General features: G+C 45.0%; 1 protein-coding gene across 4 annotated transcripts in view; it reads left to right on the forward strand.

Annotated features, from left to right (window-relative positions):
• MYH11 (myosin heavy chain 11) overlaps window positions 1-20,412 on the forward strand; it is a 106,366-nt gene that overhangs the window by 39,761 nt on the left and 46,193 nt on the right. For 2 of the 4 annotated variants that reach the window (XM_028168049.2, XM_028168050.2), the window contains exons 4-9: window positions 4,245-4,347; window positions 5,963-5,983; window positions 8,223-8,315; window positions 11,468-11,531; window positions 13,426-13,524; window positions 16,736-16,879. In XM_028168049.2, the coding sequence (XP_028023850.2) occupies window positions 4,245-4,347; window positions 5,963-5,983; window positions 8,223-8,315; window positions 11,468-11,531; window positions 13,426-13,524; window positions 16,736-16,879 (524 nt within the window). The remainder of the gene's footprint in view (window positions 1-4,244; window positions 4,348-5,962; window positions 5,984-8,222; window positions 8,316-11,467; window positions 11,532-13,425; window positions 13,525-16,735; window positions 16,880-20,412) is intronic. The other 2 variants (XM_057530214.1, XM_028168051.2) reach the window with 1 other exon arrangement.

Here is a 20,412-nt window from a genome sequence, read left to right on the forward strand (position 1 = left end):
ATGGTCATGCCAGTGTCTTTGTTGTGAAAGGGAGGAGGTGGGAGAGGCTGAAGGCAGAGATGGAGAATGAGGAAATCATGGTGGGAAAGAGGAGGGGGCAGTAGTGATCTGGGGTTGCTATGTGCACAGCTGTCCTGATTCTTGCCTTGGATCTGAATGGGCTCAGGATCAGCTACATAGGTAGTCTTCCTCACTCAGGTTTTCTCTCCTTCCTCTTGCTCTGATCAGAACCTGGCCCCTTTGGTTTGGAGTGATGTCTATCAAGGGTTCTGACCTTAGCCTAATTGAAATAATTCATACTAAGGTGTGAATGACTGAGTGGCTTGGTTCATTGGTTCCTGGTCACATTTTCAAAGAGCCTATTAAGGCAAGTGAAGGCTCCCAGAATATATGGAAGAACTCCTTGATGGAGTGGGGTAAGGGCTTCGCTCTGTCTTTCCTGCATTCTACCTCCTTGTCACACTTTTAAAAATAAAAGTGTAGTGGGCACAGGGAGATCAGCTCGGTACTTTGTGACCACCTAGAGTGGTGGAATAGGGAGGGTGGGAGGGAGACGCAAGAGGGAGGGGATATGGGGATATATGTATACATATAGCAGATTCACTTTGTTATACAGCAGCAACTAACACAACAATGTAAAGCAATTATACTCCAATAAAGATGTTAAAAAAAGATCAATTTCCAACTTTTCATGCCAATTTATTGATAAATTAGAATGAATACATGGCAGTCATTCACGAGTAAACTGATTTGAAAAGAAGATCTAAATGGATTATTATTAGTCTTTAAAACTAAGAACTTTAACTCAGTAACTTAATTTCCAAGGATAAGCTACACGGATAGTTTGTTCCTATAACAGCTTAGCATCCACCATCTTTCACTTAAATACATCAAGACTATTTTCAAGGTTTGATGACAACCTCTAGTCATATAAACTGTATGCCACAAGAGTTTGTCTATTTCAAACCACTTTCCTTTTTGCTCTCTTGCAGAGCTAGACATTCCAAATAATCAATACTGACCAAACCTTCATACAGATAGCTGCAATATAGCATTTCATTCCAAACACCTGTTAGAGCATAATTAAAATATCCTTTAAAAATCAATCTTTTCTGAAACTATGCCACTCAAAAATCGATGTTTATGAAGCAATGCTTGTATGATTTCAGTTGCTTCAAACTGTGCCCTCATGCTGGCAGTGAGGTTTTTTGCCTTTTGTTGCCAATAATAAATTATAGCCCTGAAGTTATAAAATATCTAACTTCCTCCACAACTAATGTGATATATTTGTAAGACTTGTGTTAAATAATGTTTGAAAATAATTTCATGTGTAAAAAAAAAGTGTAGTGGGCAGAACATGGGCTCTGGCATCAAGCAGACCTGCGTTCAAATCTCACTCCACTATTCCCTATCTGTGTGATAGCAGGAGCAGTTATGACCTAGAACACTACTTCAACCTCTCTGAGCCTCAGTTTCCCCAGGTGGGTGATGGGGATAATCAATGACTCCTTCATTAGGTTGTTGGATTAAATAAAAAGATTTCTGAGCCCAATAACATAGAGTAGGTCTTCAAGAAATATCAATTCCTATTCCCCATTCCCTTCCTCTGACCTTAGAAAGCAAGTTCCTAGAGGGTTAGGCCTGTGTCATGGAATGACTTGGTGAAATGTCATAGAAAGAGTCCTGATTGCATTGGAACCAGAGACTTGATTTCAATGCTGTGTGTGCTTTTGCCTCGCTGTGTGATCTAGGGCAAGTTGCTTACCCACTCTGGCCCAAAGTTCCTCTTCTGTAATAACATGAAAGTGATATGTCCTACCTTCAGGATTGGGGGAGGGGAGGTAAAGGAGATAATACATGTAAAACAATTAGCATAGGGCCTCCACTCCCCTTGAAAAGTCAATTCTCTCCTTAAAATTAAAGAAAAAAAATTTTTTGGACTCAATTGTCCTCCTCAAGAAAATGAAGATAATGCCTCCATGGCTCCCATTTCACAAAGTGCCTCTGAGGCCATGCGAAATAATGTGACCATTGGGAATAAAGGCCATTAGGAAAGGGAAGAGGACAGTGTTAATATCGTCGTGAGACGTGGAGAGATGTTTCAACCTTCCTGGAGATCAGACACTTGATTTCCAGATGGTGACCCATGGGGTTGTGTCTGACAATTCAGGGCACATGTTTCTTTCTCTCCCTCCCGCCTTCCCTCCTCCCTTCCTTCCTTCCTTCTTTTCTCCCTCCCTCCCTCCCTCCTTCCTTCCCTCCTTCCTTCCTTCCTTCTCTCTCTCCCTTTCTCTCTCTTTCTTTCTTCTTTCTTTCTTTCTTTTTCTCTTTCTTTCTTCCTCCCTTCCTCCCTCCCTCTCTCCCTCCCTCCCTTCCTTCCTTCCTTCCTTCCTTCCTTCCTCTTTCTCTCTTTCTTCCATTTAGCCATGAGCAAAGTTATTAATGGGCCCTTGGCAGAGCAAGTTAATTTCTTTATTTCCTAATTAGGAAAAAGGGCAAGCACTGCACTAGCGCTGGTGGCACTGGTTCAGCGTGGAGGACCTTGAACCGACCTCAGGGTAGACAAATTCAGAGTTAAAAAAAAATTAGTACGTTTCAGAATATTCAGTGAGCTCAGCAAAAGAGAGTCTAGGCAAAGGAAGGAAAAACAAAAAACAAAAGAAAATCAGAGGAGAGGACAAGAAGGGAGGAAAGATTTGGTTGAAGTCATCTTTCCCTTTCACTGAGAATAGTGGGAGTCAGAGGCAGTGTCTGGAATCCTTGGATGAAACAATTCCACCACCATGATCTCCAGTGGCCAAGAGGTAGCTGGTTCAAGAAGGCCATTTTGGTAAAATAATCCACTGCTCATATTCTAGGAGTACTCTTTTGATAAGACAAACAACGCCCTGCTGATCTAAACTTATCAGTCATTTACACTTTAGCATGAATTACTTCAACCAGGTTTATTCTTTGATACTTGACTGAGATCATTAGCTAGCCACCTGACCATTAGAGTGGGGTTCTCCAGAGGATGAAGGGGCTTATGTCTGTCCAGTGGCTGATGGGATAACGAGTTCTTCTTCTCCTTCGTCCCCTTCTTCTTCTTCTTCTTCCCCTCTTCTTCTCCTTCTCCCTCTCCCCGCTCCCCCTCCCTCTTCTTCTCCTTCTCCTTCTTCTCCTTTTTTGTAAGGGGAGCTTCTAAAACTTTTACCTTATATCCTGGTACTCTGAGAGGTACTTATGTCCTTCCTGGAAGGCAGTCTCTTGCCTGATCATTCCATCTCTAACAAGGCTAATAATGTCTTTCTTTTTTCTTTTTAAAATTTATTTATTTATTTATTTTTGGCTGCATTGGGTCTTTGTTGCTGTGCGCAGGCCTCCTCTGGTTGCAGGAGTGGGGGCTACTCTTCGTTGCGGAGCACAGGCTTCTCATTGCAGTGGCTTCTCTTTGTTGCACAGCACGGGCTCTAGGTGTGTGGGCTTCAGTAGTTGTGGCTCGTGGGCTCTAGAGCACAGGCTCAGTAGTTGTGGTGCACGGGCTTAGTTGCTCCATGGCATGTGGGATCTTCCCGGACCAGGGCTCGAACCCGTGTCCCCTGCATTGTCAGGCAGATTCTTAACCACTGCACCACCAGGGAAGTCCCTAATAATGTCTTTAAAATAGATAATTTGCAGTAAAACTATTCTGTATGATACAGTAATAGTGGATACATTTCATTATACAGCTGTCAAAACCCATAGAATGTACAACACCAGGAGTGAACCCTGATGTAAACTACGGACTTTGGGTGACAATGATGCATCAACGTGGGTTCATCGATAGTTACAAGTGTACCACTCTGTTGGGGGATGTTGATGGTTGAGGAGGCTGTGTGTCAAGGGGCAGGGGCAGGGACGTATAGGAACTTTGTACCTCTGCTCAATTTTGCTGTGAACCGAAAACTGCTCTAGAAAACGAAGTATTTATTTTTAAAAGTAGACAGTTCCAAGTAAACCTAAGTTTGGACCTTGGTAGGAAAACTCAGTTTTCTCTTTTACTCTGTTCATCTACATCCTTTCCCGCATCCTCTCGGGAGGAGTGGATTGAGATATGGAGCAGGGTTTGAAACCCAGCCCAGCTCTCTGCCAGTGGTGGGCAAGTCTCCTCCCCTCTGGGAGCCTCAGTTTTCCCATCTGGCAAATGGCACGGAGCTGTGGAAAAGTACCCACAGAACACCTGCGTGGGGCTGTTTCCAGTGGGTCATTGTTCCCGTGTCTTTCAGAGGTGAGTCTGGAGCCGGGAAAACTGAAAACACCAAGAAAGTCATCCAGTACCTGGCTGTGGTGGCCTCCTCCCACAAGGGCAAGAAGGACACAAGTATCACGGTGAGTGGTAGTTCCTGCCCTGTGGCCATGACTTAGCAGATGGGCCTCCGGGCTCGTGGGCTGACCGAGGGAGAGACAGCACCGTTGAGAAGGCCAGGACTCGGCGTTGTAAGGACTCAGGGCTGTGTTTCACTGCCCCTCCCCAGACAGCTCACCAGAGGGATGTTTTTCCTCCTAGGTGGGCCCGTTTGGGTCTAGGTGATTTCTCGCTTTAGCCAGGATCATCTCCCGAGGGGTCCTTTCCTGCGAAATGAGAGGAGTGTTGATTGACATCAAAGCTTCTCAACCGTGGCACCAAAGTCATTTTGAACTGAGTAATTGTGGGGCTGTCTTATGCCTTGGAGGATTTTTAGCAGCATCCCTGGCCTCTCCCCACTGGAGGCTGGTAGCAACCCCTCCCCTCAGTTATGCAACCAAGAATGTCTCTAGACATTGTCAGGTGCCCTCTGGGGGGCACGGTCACCCCTGATCGAGAACTACTGCTGAACTGAATCTCTGTAAATTCCCTAGTGTTGAGGGACACCTGTCATTCTTCCATGTGTTCCTCAGATGGGAACCCCAAGGGATGGGAACATTGGTGTCACTCAGCATACGGGCTTTGGTCCAGTGCCCTTGACTGAGCATCTACTGTATGCCAGGCGCTGCCAGGATGGGGTCCAGCGATGAGGCTAAGAGGCACTGTTATTCTAGCTACTGAGCTTTTGGACTCGTGGGAAAGAGAGATAGTCATCAAATAATCATACAGATCAACCCATGATGATGCAGTTTGATTAAGGGCTTAGAAGGAAAAGAAGAGCAAGTTTCTAGAATCATCCCTTCTTGGGTCCATCCCTCTCTTCCTCCTCCGTCTTAGCGCTGCCTCGTCTGTCCCAGAGGAGGCGACAAGCGATGGGGCTGCTTGAAGGACCTGCCAGCGCCTCTGTGTGAAGGTTTGGGGTGGGGGCAGGGGAATGGCAGAGCGGAGGCCTGAAGAAGGCTTGGGGTGTCACTGGTTCCTGCCACTCTGGATCTTGCTTCTGGGGCTCAGAGGCAACACTGGAGCAACCACAGAGACCAGCTTGTCTGGAGGCCCTCGGAGATCTCGGATGGGCACCGGCTGTAGCCTGGGGAACCTTCCTCCCTCAGACAGACGCAGGAAACCCACACTGTCTCTGGCACCGTGTATAGGAACAAATAGCGCCAAAGTTCACGTGGCAGTTAAACACTGCTTCCCACCGCCTTTCCTTTTCCTAGAATAGTGATGATAAGTAATAGTAATACTTAATAATAGTGACTGATCTTTATCAAGCACCTGCTACGTGCCAGATACTTTCTTCTCTGTGTGTGAGAACACATCTCAGACAGCGTCTCATGAGACACAGTTTTAAAGAGTGCACCTCGGCCCCAGCAATTAAAAAACTTTGAAATGTCTGAATCTCTAAGAAATTAGAAAAGAAAGCAGCAAAACAGAAAGGAAATTGAATCCAAGAAAAGTTGCTGCTTTCCTAGTTGGAGAATTTTGGAGAATCCAGGCTGTCTGAGCGGGGGGATTGAAATCGTGTATTCTCCAGACCCTTATGTACGTGTGATGGAAATAACACTGACATTTGTTTTATACTGTATTGTTCAACCACAGCAAGGCCCATCTTTTGCCTACGTGAGTAACTGGGAGTGTTTTCCTGGTGTGTACGGGAGGCACGGAGTGTGTTTAGATGTGCATGCTCCTGTCACACCCACTGAGCCCCGTAGCTGATGGTAGAATGGGCTAGATCCCCGAGTTTCACAACCCAAACCTACAAACGCACTGAAACACCGTCCTGCGGGTGTCCGACGTCAGTGTGGGGTGTGGGGTGCGTTGCCACCCACAGGACCCATTGGAATTCCCAGGGTTGACCTCCAGCCGGGAATGGATTTCCCCAGTTCAGAATGGATCCCATTACCCTTCCCACCAATGTGTCCACCACCGGTAACCCTGACTGGAAGGCCCTGGAGACGTCTGTCCCGTCTGGTTGAGCCTTTTAGGACCTTCTGGCCCTAAAGCTTCCCTGGCTTGATTGACAGTCAGTTAATGGCACTGCTGTGGCATGCCTCTCTCCCCACTCCCTGCCATCATCCCTAAGTATCTCCCCTGAGCCCTGTCCCCTGTGCACTGGTGTGTCCCTGTGCATGTGTGTGCAGTGCGTGTCTGTCTTTGCATGCCGGTTGCTTGACCCAAGGCTCCAGAAACGGGAGTCTTGGTGTTCACGATGCACTAGCTTTGGTGGCACGGTAAGGCCCCAGCTACTGCGACACACAACCGGGCCCTGCTCAAACCACTGCATGTGTAAACTCATCTCTAACTCAGAGCTTGGGGGGCTGGCATATGGGTCCCAGCCTGGAAGAGACCCTCAGATCAAGAGATCCTAGCGTGTGCTAGGATCACACTCAATCCATCTTAGTTAGACCTGGGCGGCAGTGTCATGGATGAATCAGAAGGAGAATCAGGCTTCTTTTATGGGATCTGCTCCTGTGTGACTTTGGCCAAGTCACTTAACTTCTCTGAGCCACTGTCTCATCATCCATAAAATGAGTGGTTTGGACCAGATCTCCATGTTCAAAGCTCTCCTGAGAAGGATCTTTTGGCCCCAGCAGCTGGAACTCCCATTCTAGGAAGGGACCTTTTTTCTGGGGATATTGGGACCCCAAGTTTGTGTTGACAGAAGTGACCCCATTAGTCTTCTTCCTACTAGTCAAGCAAAGCCCTTTGCTCTCATTGTAAATTTCCACAAGTCCCAATTATGGGGATTCCACTGTGGCTGGGATTTTCACAGAGATGACACTTTCATCTTCTTTGGGAGCTGTGAAGGAGGAGGGCATGTGAATAAATAGACATGTAAATTAGTAGCTTCCTGTTCTGTTCCTTTAGGGACAGCCACCCATGATGGCCTCCTGGTGCATAGAGGAGCAGGGAGAAAGCTATGCACTCCCTTTTCCCTTCTAGAACCTTTCCCAGCTTCTTTTTAGCCCAGCCCAACTGCCCTGAAAAAGCAGAGAAAACAGGAGAAAGCCCTCAGGACCCATACTTCCCAGGGTCGGCCTGGAGGAGGATCCGGGTGGGAGAACCGCTGAGCCAGTCCACAGCCGCCGTGTCATGGGGATAGGCAGAGAGCAGCTCAATGCTTCCTGGCATGATTTACCTTGTTGGCCCTTTCCTGCAACAATTAATCACGTGACCGCGTTTGTGCACAGGAGCCCCCTCAGTGGGGGCCGATGGGCTGTGTACAGTCTCAGCTGCATTTAACCTGATGAATGGAGCTCAAGCAACCTGCTTTGAAGCTTTGTTCTGCAGTCGGTTTGAAGTATTCCCGGTGGGTTTTGCGCATTCCTTACTTGTCTTCCATAGGAGACTTCAGAAAACTGGTCCTGAGAAAGGAAAAATTGCAACTTTAAAAAATTGGACTAAAACCATCAGGAGAAGGGTTGTAGTGATTTAACTTGAAGAAAGCTGCTTGTCAAACATAAGCAGCAGCAGGACTGCCGTGTACAGCAGGGCAGGTTGTGCACTGCACAACTCCATGGATTCACTATGATGTAAATGACATCCTGGTGTTGTACAGTGTGGCAGTTCTCAGTGGCAATGATGTCACATAGATGAGCAGGCCCTATCTAGGAAAAAGTGGCCTTCCTAGGTGATGTCCTTACAGATGTCCCGGCTATAAGAGAGCTCAGACATTTGTTTCTCTTCTGAAATCCTTGAGTAAATCTGGACATTAGCATTGGGGGTGTCAGATGGGTAGGTGATAGGATAGGAGAGAACCTGTGGGTTAAGGGCAGAGTTTTGTGACAACATCTGTCCAGGGCAGAGCTGTCAGTGTCTGCGTCACTTTCTCCAATAACTAGATGTGAATGAATTTTAGGGTGAGCTGGAAAAGCAGCTTCTACAAGCAAACCCCATCCTGGAGGCTTTTGGCAACGCCAAAACTGTCAAGAACGACAACTCCTCACGATTTGTAAGTAGCAAAGCCACATGGGTTTTCTGGAAAAGGCTCGGGTCCCCTGGTGTCACCTCCTGCCTGAGAATGCAGAGTATGTGTGTGCAGGGGACGTCTGAGGCTGAAGGGATGGAGGTGTGCATTGCAACAGCATTTTGCTCTGCATCTCCAGTTCTCTCTTGACCTTACAACCCTGCAAGTGCTCCAGCCACTCACTCCCTCATTCATTCACTCACTATTCATTCAACAAATATTCATTCAGCATCTGCTATATACTAGGCTCCCTGTTAGAATTTGACATTCATAATTCATTCAGTAAATATTTACTGAGCACCTAGTAAGTGCTAGACACTTATACCCAATACTCATTTATTTATTCAGCAAAACATGCATTGAGTACCTACTATGTACCAAGCACATGCAAGTTTCAATAAACATTTATTACGCGCCCACTGTATACAATCATTCTGGCAGGCATTTTTACACACACCATTCTCTCTCTCTCTCTCTTCACTTGGCTCATTTTCATCAAGCGCCTACTGTATAGCAGACCCTGAACTAGACAGCAAACAATTCAGACGTGGTTCCAGCCTTCACAAAGCTTGTGGCCTAGTTGGGGAGCCAACAGTCAATGAGGCAGGACTTCCCACACAGGCTTTCCCAGGTTCCAAGGGCCACCCCCCGCCTTTCTCACCTGAGCCTAATGGGGGCAGGAGAACCCTGAACACAGGTGGTTGATGACACGTAGACAAAAATTATCTTGTTGTACAAAAGAAGTGGGGGCCTCCACTCCATAGGAGAGTCAGAAAGATACTTCTTTTTTTTAAGAGGAATGATGCTTTTTTAAAAAATTATTTTATTTATTTATTTTTGGCTGTGTTGGGTCTTTGTTGCTGTGCGTGGGCTTTCTCTAGTTGATGCGAGCAGGGGCTACTCTTTGTTGCGGTGCGCGGGCTTCTCATTGCGGTGGCTTTTCTTGTTGTGGAACGTGGGCTCTAGGCGCGCAGGCTTCAGTAGTTGTGGCATGAGGGCTCAGTATTTATGGCTTGCGGGTTCTAGAGCACAGGCTCAGTAGTTGTGGCACATGGGCCTCGTTTTGCTCCGCAGCATGTGAGATCTTCCCGGACCAGGGCTCCAACCCGTGTCCCCTGCATTGGCAGGCAGATTCTTAACCACTGCGCCACCTGGGAAGCCCAGAAAGATACTTTGATGAGGAAGTTTGGAGGAAAGACTGCAACTGAATTCCACTAGTGAGGAGGCCCCTTCTGATGTGTGGGTGCCCCTCTGAACTGTCAGTCACCAGATGGGACCCTGTGAAAAACTCTTTGTGGAAACCTCTGCCCCGCCCATGTAGAGCTGCTCTGTGGGTATCTCTGTGTCCTGCATATTCACACGCATGGGCCCCAGCCTTGTCAACCCCCAGACCCACTTCTTATTACAAGTAATTATGCAGTGTTCCCTTTCCTTCCCTGAAAAATTAGAGTCATAGATTACATCACCTACTACACACATCAGATTAAAAAAAAAATAGCACAATGCCCTTGCTATAATATGAAGGAGAAATAAAACAAATCATAATTAAAATGTGCATTTCAGCATATCAGTTCTCAGGCCAGATCACATATGAAGACACAATGAACTAGTCAGACACTTGCATTTATAACCAGAATCACTGTGACCTTGACAGCTACAAATGCAGGCTGAGACGAGGGGGGGTTCGTCTGGGGACTGAAGCCATGGGATGGGATTTTCCAGAATGATGACATACTCTTTGGAAAGCTCTGAACCAAAGAACAATTTGCTCTCGAGTTACATGGATATGACATTCCTACATGAGAACAACATTAACATTTTTTGTGTGTTTTTATCTAAAACACCATTAGGGTCTAGGCTCAGCTAATTATAAACAGGTTTTTCACCTCCATGAGTGTCAGGTGGGACATTTGAAAGTCATAGGGTAGGTGGCTAATGCTTGGTGTCTGGGACTCTCTTGGTCATTGCAGGATGCCCAGCATCCTTGGCCCCTGTCCACTAAGAGTAGTAGCTGCCACCGTCATGTAACAATTCCAGTCCCTCCCCTAGATTTCCAAAATCCTCTTGGGGTTTGTGTTGGCTGCACCAAGAAGCACTGCATTTGTGCGTTGCAACCCAGTGCAAGTTTCTAGGACGTCAGTAAATGAGAGCAAATTCAAAGTGAATCCCTGAAATGTCTCCACTCACTGGTGCCCCAGGCCTTCTTGGGAGGAAGGCAAGATGGCTCCAGGACCAGCAGGTTCCTCTGTTACAGTTGCAATGACGTTCATGGTCCTGAATCATCCTACTGTCTGTCTCACTTCCTGATGGAGAAAGAGTGAGGGTTTTGTCGAGGCCCAAGCAAGCCTAGGGGATGGTGCCTCCCACCATGTAATCACAGGTGGGTGAGGGCGGTAAGGATATGATCCTTTGTCAGCTGTTAAGAAAGCAGGAAAAGGGCCAGTGTTGCCAGATGCGGGACCTGGCTGTCCTTGGTTTTGTGGTTTGGCTGAGGCAGAAGGCAGGTGGATTGGCATCTTTTCCAAGTGGAGAGATCTGATGGGCCCCGGGGCTGGGGCCATGGCCCAGCCCTGCCTACAGAGCCTCCTATGCAGGGCCTGCTCAGATAGCGTGGCTCCCTGGCATCACTGTTCATGCTCACCTGCCCCAAAGAAGCGGTTTAATTTGCAGCTGGATGAACTTGGGCTTGATTGATCATGGAGGCCCAGCGTGTTTCTGGGCAGGGGGACAGCGGGGGAGGCCTCCAGCCACTGGGTGTGGCAAAATGTGCCTTCTACTCATGGCTCTACCTCTTAGGAGCACTACCACACTGGGCAGGTCCCACTAGCTCTCTTGGCCTCAGTCTCCCCACCTTTAAAATGGGGAGAGCTATGATGGGCTGAGGGTCATTGCAAGAGCAAGTGAAATTGATTTGAGAAAGTGTTTTCTAAGTTCCTCTGTTGCCATAAGGCCCTCGATCTTCCCAGCTCAGGAGATGCTGACCTGTGAGATTCTTGAGTGTTTGCAAGAACCTCTCTCTGGTTTTTTTCTTTTTCCCTTGAATGTTCCTTGACTTCTCTCTCCCCACGTGCCTGCAGCATGAGGGTGAGGGGCTGAGGCTGGGGAAACCACCATGAACTGTGTTTTCCTGTTGGCAGGGCAAATTTATCCGCATCAACTTTGACGTCACGGGTTACATCGTGGGAGCCAACATTGAGACATGTATCCTTTGCTGAGCCTGGGCCACCTGGGGCTCCCACCCTTGGTCCCACCAACCTCCTGCCCAGAGCCTGAGGGGGGCACAAGAGCCACCCCTCTCTCCCTAGGCTCTTGGGTGCCATCCAGAACAAATCTCCCCTGGGGTTGTTTTCCCTTAACAACAAGCCTTGTAGTGTGGTGGTCCCCAGGTATGGGGACCTCAAGCAGCCTGTGTTTGATTCTGACTGGACCTCTTCCTAGCTGAGCGACCTTGGGCTAGTTACTCAACCTCTCTGTGCCTCGTCAGTGAAATGGGGATGATAATAATACCTGCCTCATAGAGGTGTCGTGAGAATCAAGTGAATTAATTCATGTAAAGCTCTTAGAACCATGACAGAATAAGGGCTGGTTGAGCATCGGCTATCGTGAGAACTTTGCTTCATCCTTTTCGAGCCAGGGTCCAAGGCTAAACCCGGACCCCTTGTCCTTCTTAGGAACAGAGCAGCTCCAGCCCACAGATAGGACATCAATGGAAACAGAACTTTCCCAGAGGAACAGCCTGCTTCTGGCAAAGCAAGCAGGAAGCTGTTTCTGTAAATCTAAGGAATCAGAATTCCGCCAGACCACCAGTGCCCCCTCATGCTCCTTAACATCCCAGAGGGGGCTCAGGGCATGGCTGGGGTCAACTAACCAGGCCCCATCCCCACCTCCCAGAGCTGGGCAGGGATTACATGAGATACAGCAAAAGACACCCATATTCTCCTACGGGGGGATAAGGAGACCATAAATAGCCTCGTGTGGGCTCAGAACAGGTAAGGCCACCAGCTGAGTTCTGGTTTTCAGAAGTTTCTGGATTTGGGAATTGCAGATGAGAGTTTGTGACCCTGTATAATAAGAGGCGTTGGGAGGAGAAATTAGTCTACATGACCTGACATGACAGAGTTGTGGTGGGGGACACAGTCTAATCCAATGGATTTGGGGGCACAGGGAAGAAGTGATCATTCATTCTTCAGTGGTTAGGGTTTTGCAGATTTTGTTACAGTCAAGTAGAGCCTGGTTCTTACATGGGGAAATCCACCTGGTACAAGAGCCCAACCACCCGTGTGCCTCCCCACCATCCCCTCCCCCCATGGCAGAACAGCTCTCCTTAGATTGATTAGTGGGTCATGTTTACAGTCTCCTGAGGCTAGGCAGCTAGTCAGCTGGGTCAAGGTCACTCAGCCAGCCAGAACTGGTACCCAGCTCTTGAAGCCCAGCCCCTTGTCTGGGGTGGTTTTGGCCACCGCAGACACTTGGCATTGTCACTTCCTAGCTCTGTGCTCCTGGGAAATGAGCCTTCCCTGAGCTTCCCTGGGCCTCAGTTTCCCTATATTGAAAATGCAAATAATATTCGCACTTAGCTTCTAGGATAGTTTGTGAGGTTTAAATGAGAAAATGCACGTCAAACATTTAGCACAGGGATTAACAAATCATAGAGGGTGTAATTATTTTTACTCTGTAATATCTAAAGACAGCTCACTCTACAGAAGAGGAGTTGGTGATGGCTGCAGGGGAAACATCTCATTTCATGCCCCTCCCATAAGTCTTTCATCCTGGAGTCCTTTGACTCCTGTCTTTTTATGCTTTTTTCCCCACTCTGTTCCCCTCACTTTCCCCGGCACTGGGGCCTGCCAGCAGCACCCAGTGGTCTCATTTTGGATCTGTGAGCCAGAACTGGGAGGTCAACTCATGTGGACCAGGCATGGATGGCTTGACTCTGCCCCAGCAATCAGACTCTTCAGAACACTCCAGGGAACCTCTCCCGGGTCCTGGAGATTTCCCCTCCAGCAGCTGGTGTGACAAGGATTGGGGAGGAAGGTCATGCTCGCACAAGAGGTACACGTGGTATCCCTGGGATTCTTAACTCCTCCCAAACCAGATCTGCTAGAAAAGTCACGGGCGATTCGCCAAGCCAGAGACGAGAGGACGTTCCACATCTTTTACTATCTGATTGCTGGAGCCAAGGAGAAGATGAGAAGTAAGTGATGAGCAAGGACGTGTGTTGGGAGATCTCAGCCCTCCCTTTCATTATGATCCAGGGTTAATCGATCGGCTGTTAACACAGAGTCTGAGATCCTGCCAGGGAAAGAGCTACACATCTCTAGGCAGCATCTCCTTTGTGTGAGTGAGTGTGGCTTCTGTTCAGTCATTCTCATTTACTGAGCACCTACTATGTGACATAGTAGATGTCCATTTCAGTTAGGCATTAAATAATTAATTAATCAAGCCCAGTTAGACTGGACGACATCAAGTCCAAATAGACACAATCTGTGCCTTCCAGGAAGGGAGAAAGACAATTGCCATATTTGCACGTTTATAGAACTTACAGGTATTTAAGAGGCATTCTGATTTTATAAGGAATTTGGAAGGGCAGTGGAACCAAGCACTTTTCATTATTCCTGTTTTGAAAATAACTTTGAATTGACCTTTTTGTAGGGCAGGGGTCACCTATATTTTTCTGTAAAGAACCAGATAGTAAATCTCTTAGGTTCTGTAGGCCACATGGTTTTTGTCACAACTACTCAGCTCTGCTGTTGTAATGCAGAAGCAGCCATAGGCAATGCCTAAACCAATGGGCAAAGCTATACTACAATAGAATTTTATTTACAAAAATAGGAATGTGCTGTAGTTTGCTGCCCTCTGTTGTAAGGAAAATATTTTTCACATAAAAACTATATACTGTATACCAGACTCCAATAGGAAATTATACATTCTAGGCATGTAGAACAGTTAATCTACTAACTGCAAAGAATATACAAATCACAGCTGAAAAAAGGAGTATACCAGTCAATACAAGTACATAGTATGGTCTACATTCTAGTAATAAGTTTAAGTCCTAAATTTTAGGAGAACAGTACAAATTTTGCTTCCCATCAGTTTTGTGACCCGTGGTTAGTTATTTTGCTTAGAAAATTACCAAAAGGACGTGTGGGCTGGTACCTTTGCTGTGATGAGGTGTATTGCAATGTTCCACCACTAGGGGAAGCAGCGTTCCTTATTTAATCTTGTTGCTTGGCACCTGGAGCAATTTTGGATAAAAGAGGGGAGGTGGAATGGATGTTAGACAGTGGCACATAGGTAAATTAGCAGTTATAGTGCAGACACGATGGCGTGGCCCAAAGAGAAGCGTTTATATTTTTCTTCCACCTCTTTGGCACCAAAGTCAACAGTTTTGTTGTTTGGTAACCTGGGTTCCAGTTTTGTGCTCTGCCTCCGGTGTTCCAGAAATCAAGAGAGGATAAAGTCAACAACTGAGATCCCTAGGAACCACTTGTATGCTTGATGATAGATCTGGGAAGAGGTTAGGCTTTTAGGGGGAATCAAATATTTCCACATGTATCCATGGTCTGGATAATGAAATCTTGGCAAAGACTCAAATCCTTGTGACTTTAATCAGGCATTTCAATTAATCCAAAGGCTTAACTGGTGTCTCGGGTCAACTTAACCTCGAGTTTATCAAGTAGCTTCCTAGTGACTTGACCCAGGAAAACCCTTTGTTTAAAAAGAAAAGCATCTTGCTGAATTCCCTCCAAAAGTATAATCAAATCCAGCCTAATTAAAGATTGATCTGGAAGAGGACACTTGATATATTGGACAGTGTCATAAAAGCAAATAGTATAAGAAAAAAGCAATTATAAATTTGGGAGAGAAAGGGATGAATAACAACAAAGGAATGTAGCTACAGAGTATGACTTTTCAGAGAATAATATTTAATAGATGTCATAAACAAGGAGTTGACAAATATTTTTACTAAAGGGCCACATAGTCCGTATTTTAGGCTTTGGGGATCATTTGGTTTTTCTTGCAACTACTCAACTCTGGCTGCTATTGTAGCATGAAAGCAGCTGTAGAAAATAGACAAGGAGATGGGAGTGCTTGTTTCAATAAAACTTTATTTACAAATAAGAACCTGCTATATAAAAAAATAAAAATAAAATTCAAAAATTCAAAAAAAAAAGAACCTGCTATTTAAAAAAATAAACTAAATAAAATTTTTTAAAAAAGAGCCTGCTGTGTAAAAACATAAAAATAAAATTTTAAAAAAAACTTTATTTACAAAGATAACCAGCAGACCAGATTTACCAATCCCTAATATAAGCCTTTTCTACTGATTCAGCTAGAAATAGTTTGAGAAGAGGGAGGCTAAATTGTAAAAGCAATTGTAAGAGCACTAAATCTTTTTCCACCATAGCAGGAAGTCAATAGATAATATCTAATTTTGACATATCCAGAAGTAGCCATTAATATGATATATAAAAGTAATATATAGTAAGCCTATTATATAGAGAGATAATGATAACTACCAGAAAAAAACAGTTAAAAGAGATAAAAGCAGTTATTGTAGGGTAAGGTAGGAGTTGCAGAAAAGATGGGACAAGCAATTGGTGTTTTTATTATAAACCTTTAGATAGTAATTAATTTTTTTCTCATAAATATATTTATTAAGCTTAACATGTTTGGTGAAGATAGGACAAGATCAACTATTACACAACATATATAGAACAAAAATCACAGTGTTAATTAGATGTCCAAAAAGATATATATGGTAAAATCATATACAGCTAGAGAATTATTTGATTATTAAAGAAGGAAAAACTGGGGTGATTCAGGGACAAATGCTGATGAAGGTTGTAAAACGAGGGTGCCTTTTTCCTCCCTCGGGATGCTCGTCAAGTTCACATTAAATTCTGTTTGATCAGTGTTGACTAGAAGCTGCAAGTTGCATTTCTCAGGCTCTTAGTATGAGCTTCATATCAATACCTCAGTCATTGATTTTTAAAATCCATGTGTATGTGTGATTTTGATAAAAGTTTAATAAATGGATGGATAAAGATTAATCTAACTTTTCAGACAGCTTTGTTCCTGAAGGCAGGGTACTTTTGGGCAATTGAGATAAAGGTGTATCTTCCTCTGGGTAGATGCAATGTCCTGTCAGGGGTCATGGCTTAGCAAGTGGAGCCAAGGCTGGATTTCAGCTGCCAGGCACCCTGGGGCAGTGCACAACCTGCACCACTGTATGAGGTGGGTGATGGCTTCTATGCGATGAAGCAGAAGGAAGGTTTAAACTGTCCAAGTCTTGGGAAAGGGAAAGAAATTATGATGGGCCAGACCCTTTACCAGGTTCCTGTCTCCTGTTCAAAGTAGAAGTGTGCCTTCCTGACCACCACCCCGTCTTCCTCTCCTTCTAGATGACTTGCTTTTGGAGGGCTTCAACAACTACACATTCCTCTCCAACGGATTTGTGCCCATCCCGGCAGCCCAGGACGATGAGATGTTCCAGGAAACCGTGGAGGCCATGGCGATCATGGGCTTCAATGACGAGGAGCAGCTGTGTAAGTCTCCCCACCTTGAGGCGGGGTGCTGGTGAGGAGAGCGAGGTGCCTGCTCTCGGTACTGATACCAGAAAAGCTTTACCGAGAGTCCAGGCTCTTGTTCAACTCGTCCAAAAGAATTTGGGCAAGGAACACAAGGCACTAAGGAAAAAAATAAGCACACACACACACACACACACACACACACACACACACGTGCACACACACATACTGAGGCCGAGGAGCAAGAGAACAAAGAAGTTTATTTAGTGCAGAAGTGAAAATTACACACTCGAAGAAGAGTGTGGGCATCCTCGTGAGTGAGGGGTGCCCCGCAAGGTTGTTGATCCCCCTTTTATCTTATTTTTAGCCCTTTGAATGGGTGGAATGTTTAGCCTTTTTGATTAGGGGTGGAATGTTCATTGAGGGGAAGGCTGAGGTGTGGCCTGGATTACACCAGGTTGCATCAGCCCCCAGTCTTGTGCATTTTTCTGCTGAAACCACTGTACCTGTGCTCTAAGAGATGTTTTCCCTTAAATTTTCCTTTGCTAGTCAAGCGCCACAGGTGAAAAGTCTTATAGGGTCATCAGCAACCTGTGCATTTTTATTGTGCATGCTCTACAGTTTTATTGGTCAGTTTCTTGCTCAGATGTTACAAAATTTCTGTGTTAGATACCATTCCTCCATGCGTCTTGGCCTCATTAAGTGCAAAACAAAGAGGTGGCTTTGCCTTCTGCCTAATGCCTATACATGAGGAGGCTGTCCTTGGGCCCGGCCCTGTCTTTCCTGCCTCAGGACCACTGGAATTAGTTAGGGACTTTTCTCTGGTCAGGACAGATTTCTGCTCTCTGAATTCCCCACTCCCTCAAAAAAAAGGAGAAGAAGAAAAATTAATATTACTTTAGGTGGTTTATTGTTGTTTTAGAAAGGTGGCTGCATGAGTTATGGCTCTTTTGGTTACAAGTGACCAAATTGGCTTAAGCAAAAAGGAAAATGATTCACTCACAGAGCTGAAAAATTCAGGGATACTGGTTTTAGGAACAGCAAATTCTAGGGACTCAAAGAATGTCTTTAGAACTTGGTCTTGCAACAACATTGTCTTTAAGTAGGCAGTAGTTTCTTGGCAACAAAATAGCTGCTATGGCTCCAGCCCTTACATCCATTGGGTTTATGTCCAGCAGAAATAAGCAGAGTGGATTCCCTGCCTGCATCCCTGAATGGAGTCACATTGCCTAGGTTGACATGCATATTCCTGAGCTACTCACAATGAGCCAGGGTTGTAGAAAGCTCTGTTATGTCTCTTTGTTATGGTCTCGATTCCATTCTTGGAGCTGGAGGTAGAGAGGTTGTTGGCCTCATTGAGAACATGTAGGCGGAGGGGAGGGGGAGTAATTGAGGCAGTAGGTGTACTTGGGTTCTTCCTGGAAAGGCAGTTCTGGTGATGGACCAATATTGATCAATATCATCAACCAATGACCAAGAAACACATTTCGTCCTGAGAATAGGAAAGCTCATAGAGATATTTCTGGTTTCCATACTGTGCAAGAAACACTTTTTCTTCTGGGTTAGATATGCCTCTATACTCAAGGTTAATCTCTTTTGGGAACACCAGGACAAGATTGTGGAAAATTTCGCTTTCTTCCCACACCCACACCCCTTTGGAGCCCCAGAATAATGGCTACAGTTGCCAAAATGAAACGTATAAGGAAGGGCAGCTCCTTCAGAGATAACTTGGGGCCCAGAAAAAAGAAGGCTCCATGAATGAGATAACAAATGGGTGGCGTTTGTGGATTTTGGCCAGGATCCTACTTCAGAATCCAGTGCTTACAGCATCCCTTCCTTAATGACATCAGCTCTGCAAGAATGATTCATTTTATTTGGAACATGAGTCAGTTTTTACTTCTAATCTTTGTTTTAAAAAAAAATACAACTGATGATTAAGTACTTGCTGAAGGCCAGATATTTGCTAAATCCTTTTTTTTTTTTTTTTTTTTTCGGGACTTCCCTGGCAGTCCAGTGATTGGGACTTCGCCTGCCAGTGCAGGGGGTGAGGGTTCGACCCCTGGTCGGGGAGCTAAGATTCCCAGATGCCTCGCGGCCAAAAAATCAAGGCATAAAACAGAATCAATATTGTAACAAATTCAATAAAGACTTTAAAAATGGTCCACATCAAAAAAAAAATCTTTAAAAAAAGAGAAATTAATGGGGTGGAAAGGACCATATACACAAATAAACAGATAGTGACATCATGACAGGTACCTTAAAAGAGACACAAATTACACTCAGAAGTCCAGAGACTGTAACAAGTAGCAGAAATATCATTTACATAATTGTGACTTTAAGTACAATGCTCCATGGGAAAGTAATGGCATAAGAATTTCCAATCCACTGTAATAAGAAACAAGTTTGTAGGTGACCTTTTTTGTCCCACAATGAAAGGTCTTAAATGTCAGGGCTATATTTCCTTTTTTTTTTTTAATTTTTAAATTTTATTTTATTTATTTTTTTATACAGCAAGCTCTTATTAGTCATCAATTTTATACACATCAGTGTATACATGTCAATTCCAATCGCCCAATTCATCCCACCACCATCCCCACCCCACTGCGGCTTTCCCCCCTTGGTGTCCATACATTTGTTCTCTACATCTGTGTCTCAACTTCTGCCCCACAAACTGGTTCATCTGTACCATTTTTCTAGGTTCCACACACATGCGTTAATATACGATATTTGTTTTTCTCTTTCTGACTTACTTCACTCTGTATGACAGTCTCTAGATCCATCCACGTCTCAACAAATGACCCAATTTCGTTCCTTTTTATGGCTGAGTAATATTCCATTGTATATATGTACCACAACTTCTTTGTCCATTCATCTGTCGATGGGCATTTAGGTTGCTTCCATGACCTGGCTATTGTAAATAGTGCTGCAGTGAACATTGGGGTGCATGTGTCTTTTTGAATTATGGTTTTCTCTAGGTATATGCCCAGTAGTGGGATTGCTGGATCATATGGTAATTCTATTTTTAGTTTTTTAAGGAACCTCCATACTGTTCTCCATAGTGGCTGTATCAATTTACATTCCCACCAACAGTGCAAGAGGGTTCCCTTTTCTCCACACCCTCTCCAGCATTTGTTGTTTGTAGATTTTCTGATGATGCCCATTCTACCTAGTATGAGGTGATACACTGTAGTTTTGATTTTCATTTCTCTAATAATTGGTGATGTTGAGCAGCTTTTCATGTGCTTCTTGGCCATCTTTATGTCTTCTTTGGAGAAATGTCTATTTAGGTCTTCTGCCCATTTTTGGATTGGGTTGTTTGTTTCTTTAATATTGAGCTGCATGAGCTGTTTATATATTTTGGAGATTAATCCTTTGTCCGTTGATTCATTTGCAAATATTTTCTCCCATTCTGAGGGGGTTGTCTTTTTGTCTTGTTTATGGTTTCCTTTGCTGTGCAAAATCTTTTAAGTTTCATTAGGTCCCATTTGTTTATTTTTGTTTTTATTTCCATTACTCTAGGAGGTGGTCAAAAAAGATCTTGCTGTGATTTA

This window comes from Balaenoptera acutorostrata, chromosome 15, assembly GCF_949987535.1.
Source record: "Balaenoptera acutorostrata chromosome 15, mBalAcu1.1, whole genome shotgun sequence".
NCBI classification, from domain to species: Eukaryota; Metazoa; Chordata; class Mammalia; order Artiodactyla; family Balaenopteridae; genus Balaenoptera; species Balaenoptera acutorostrata.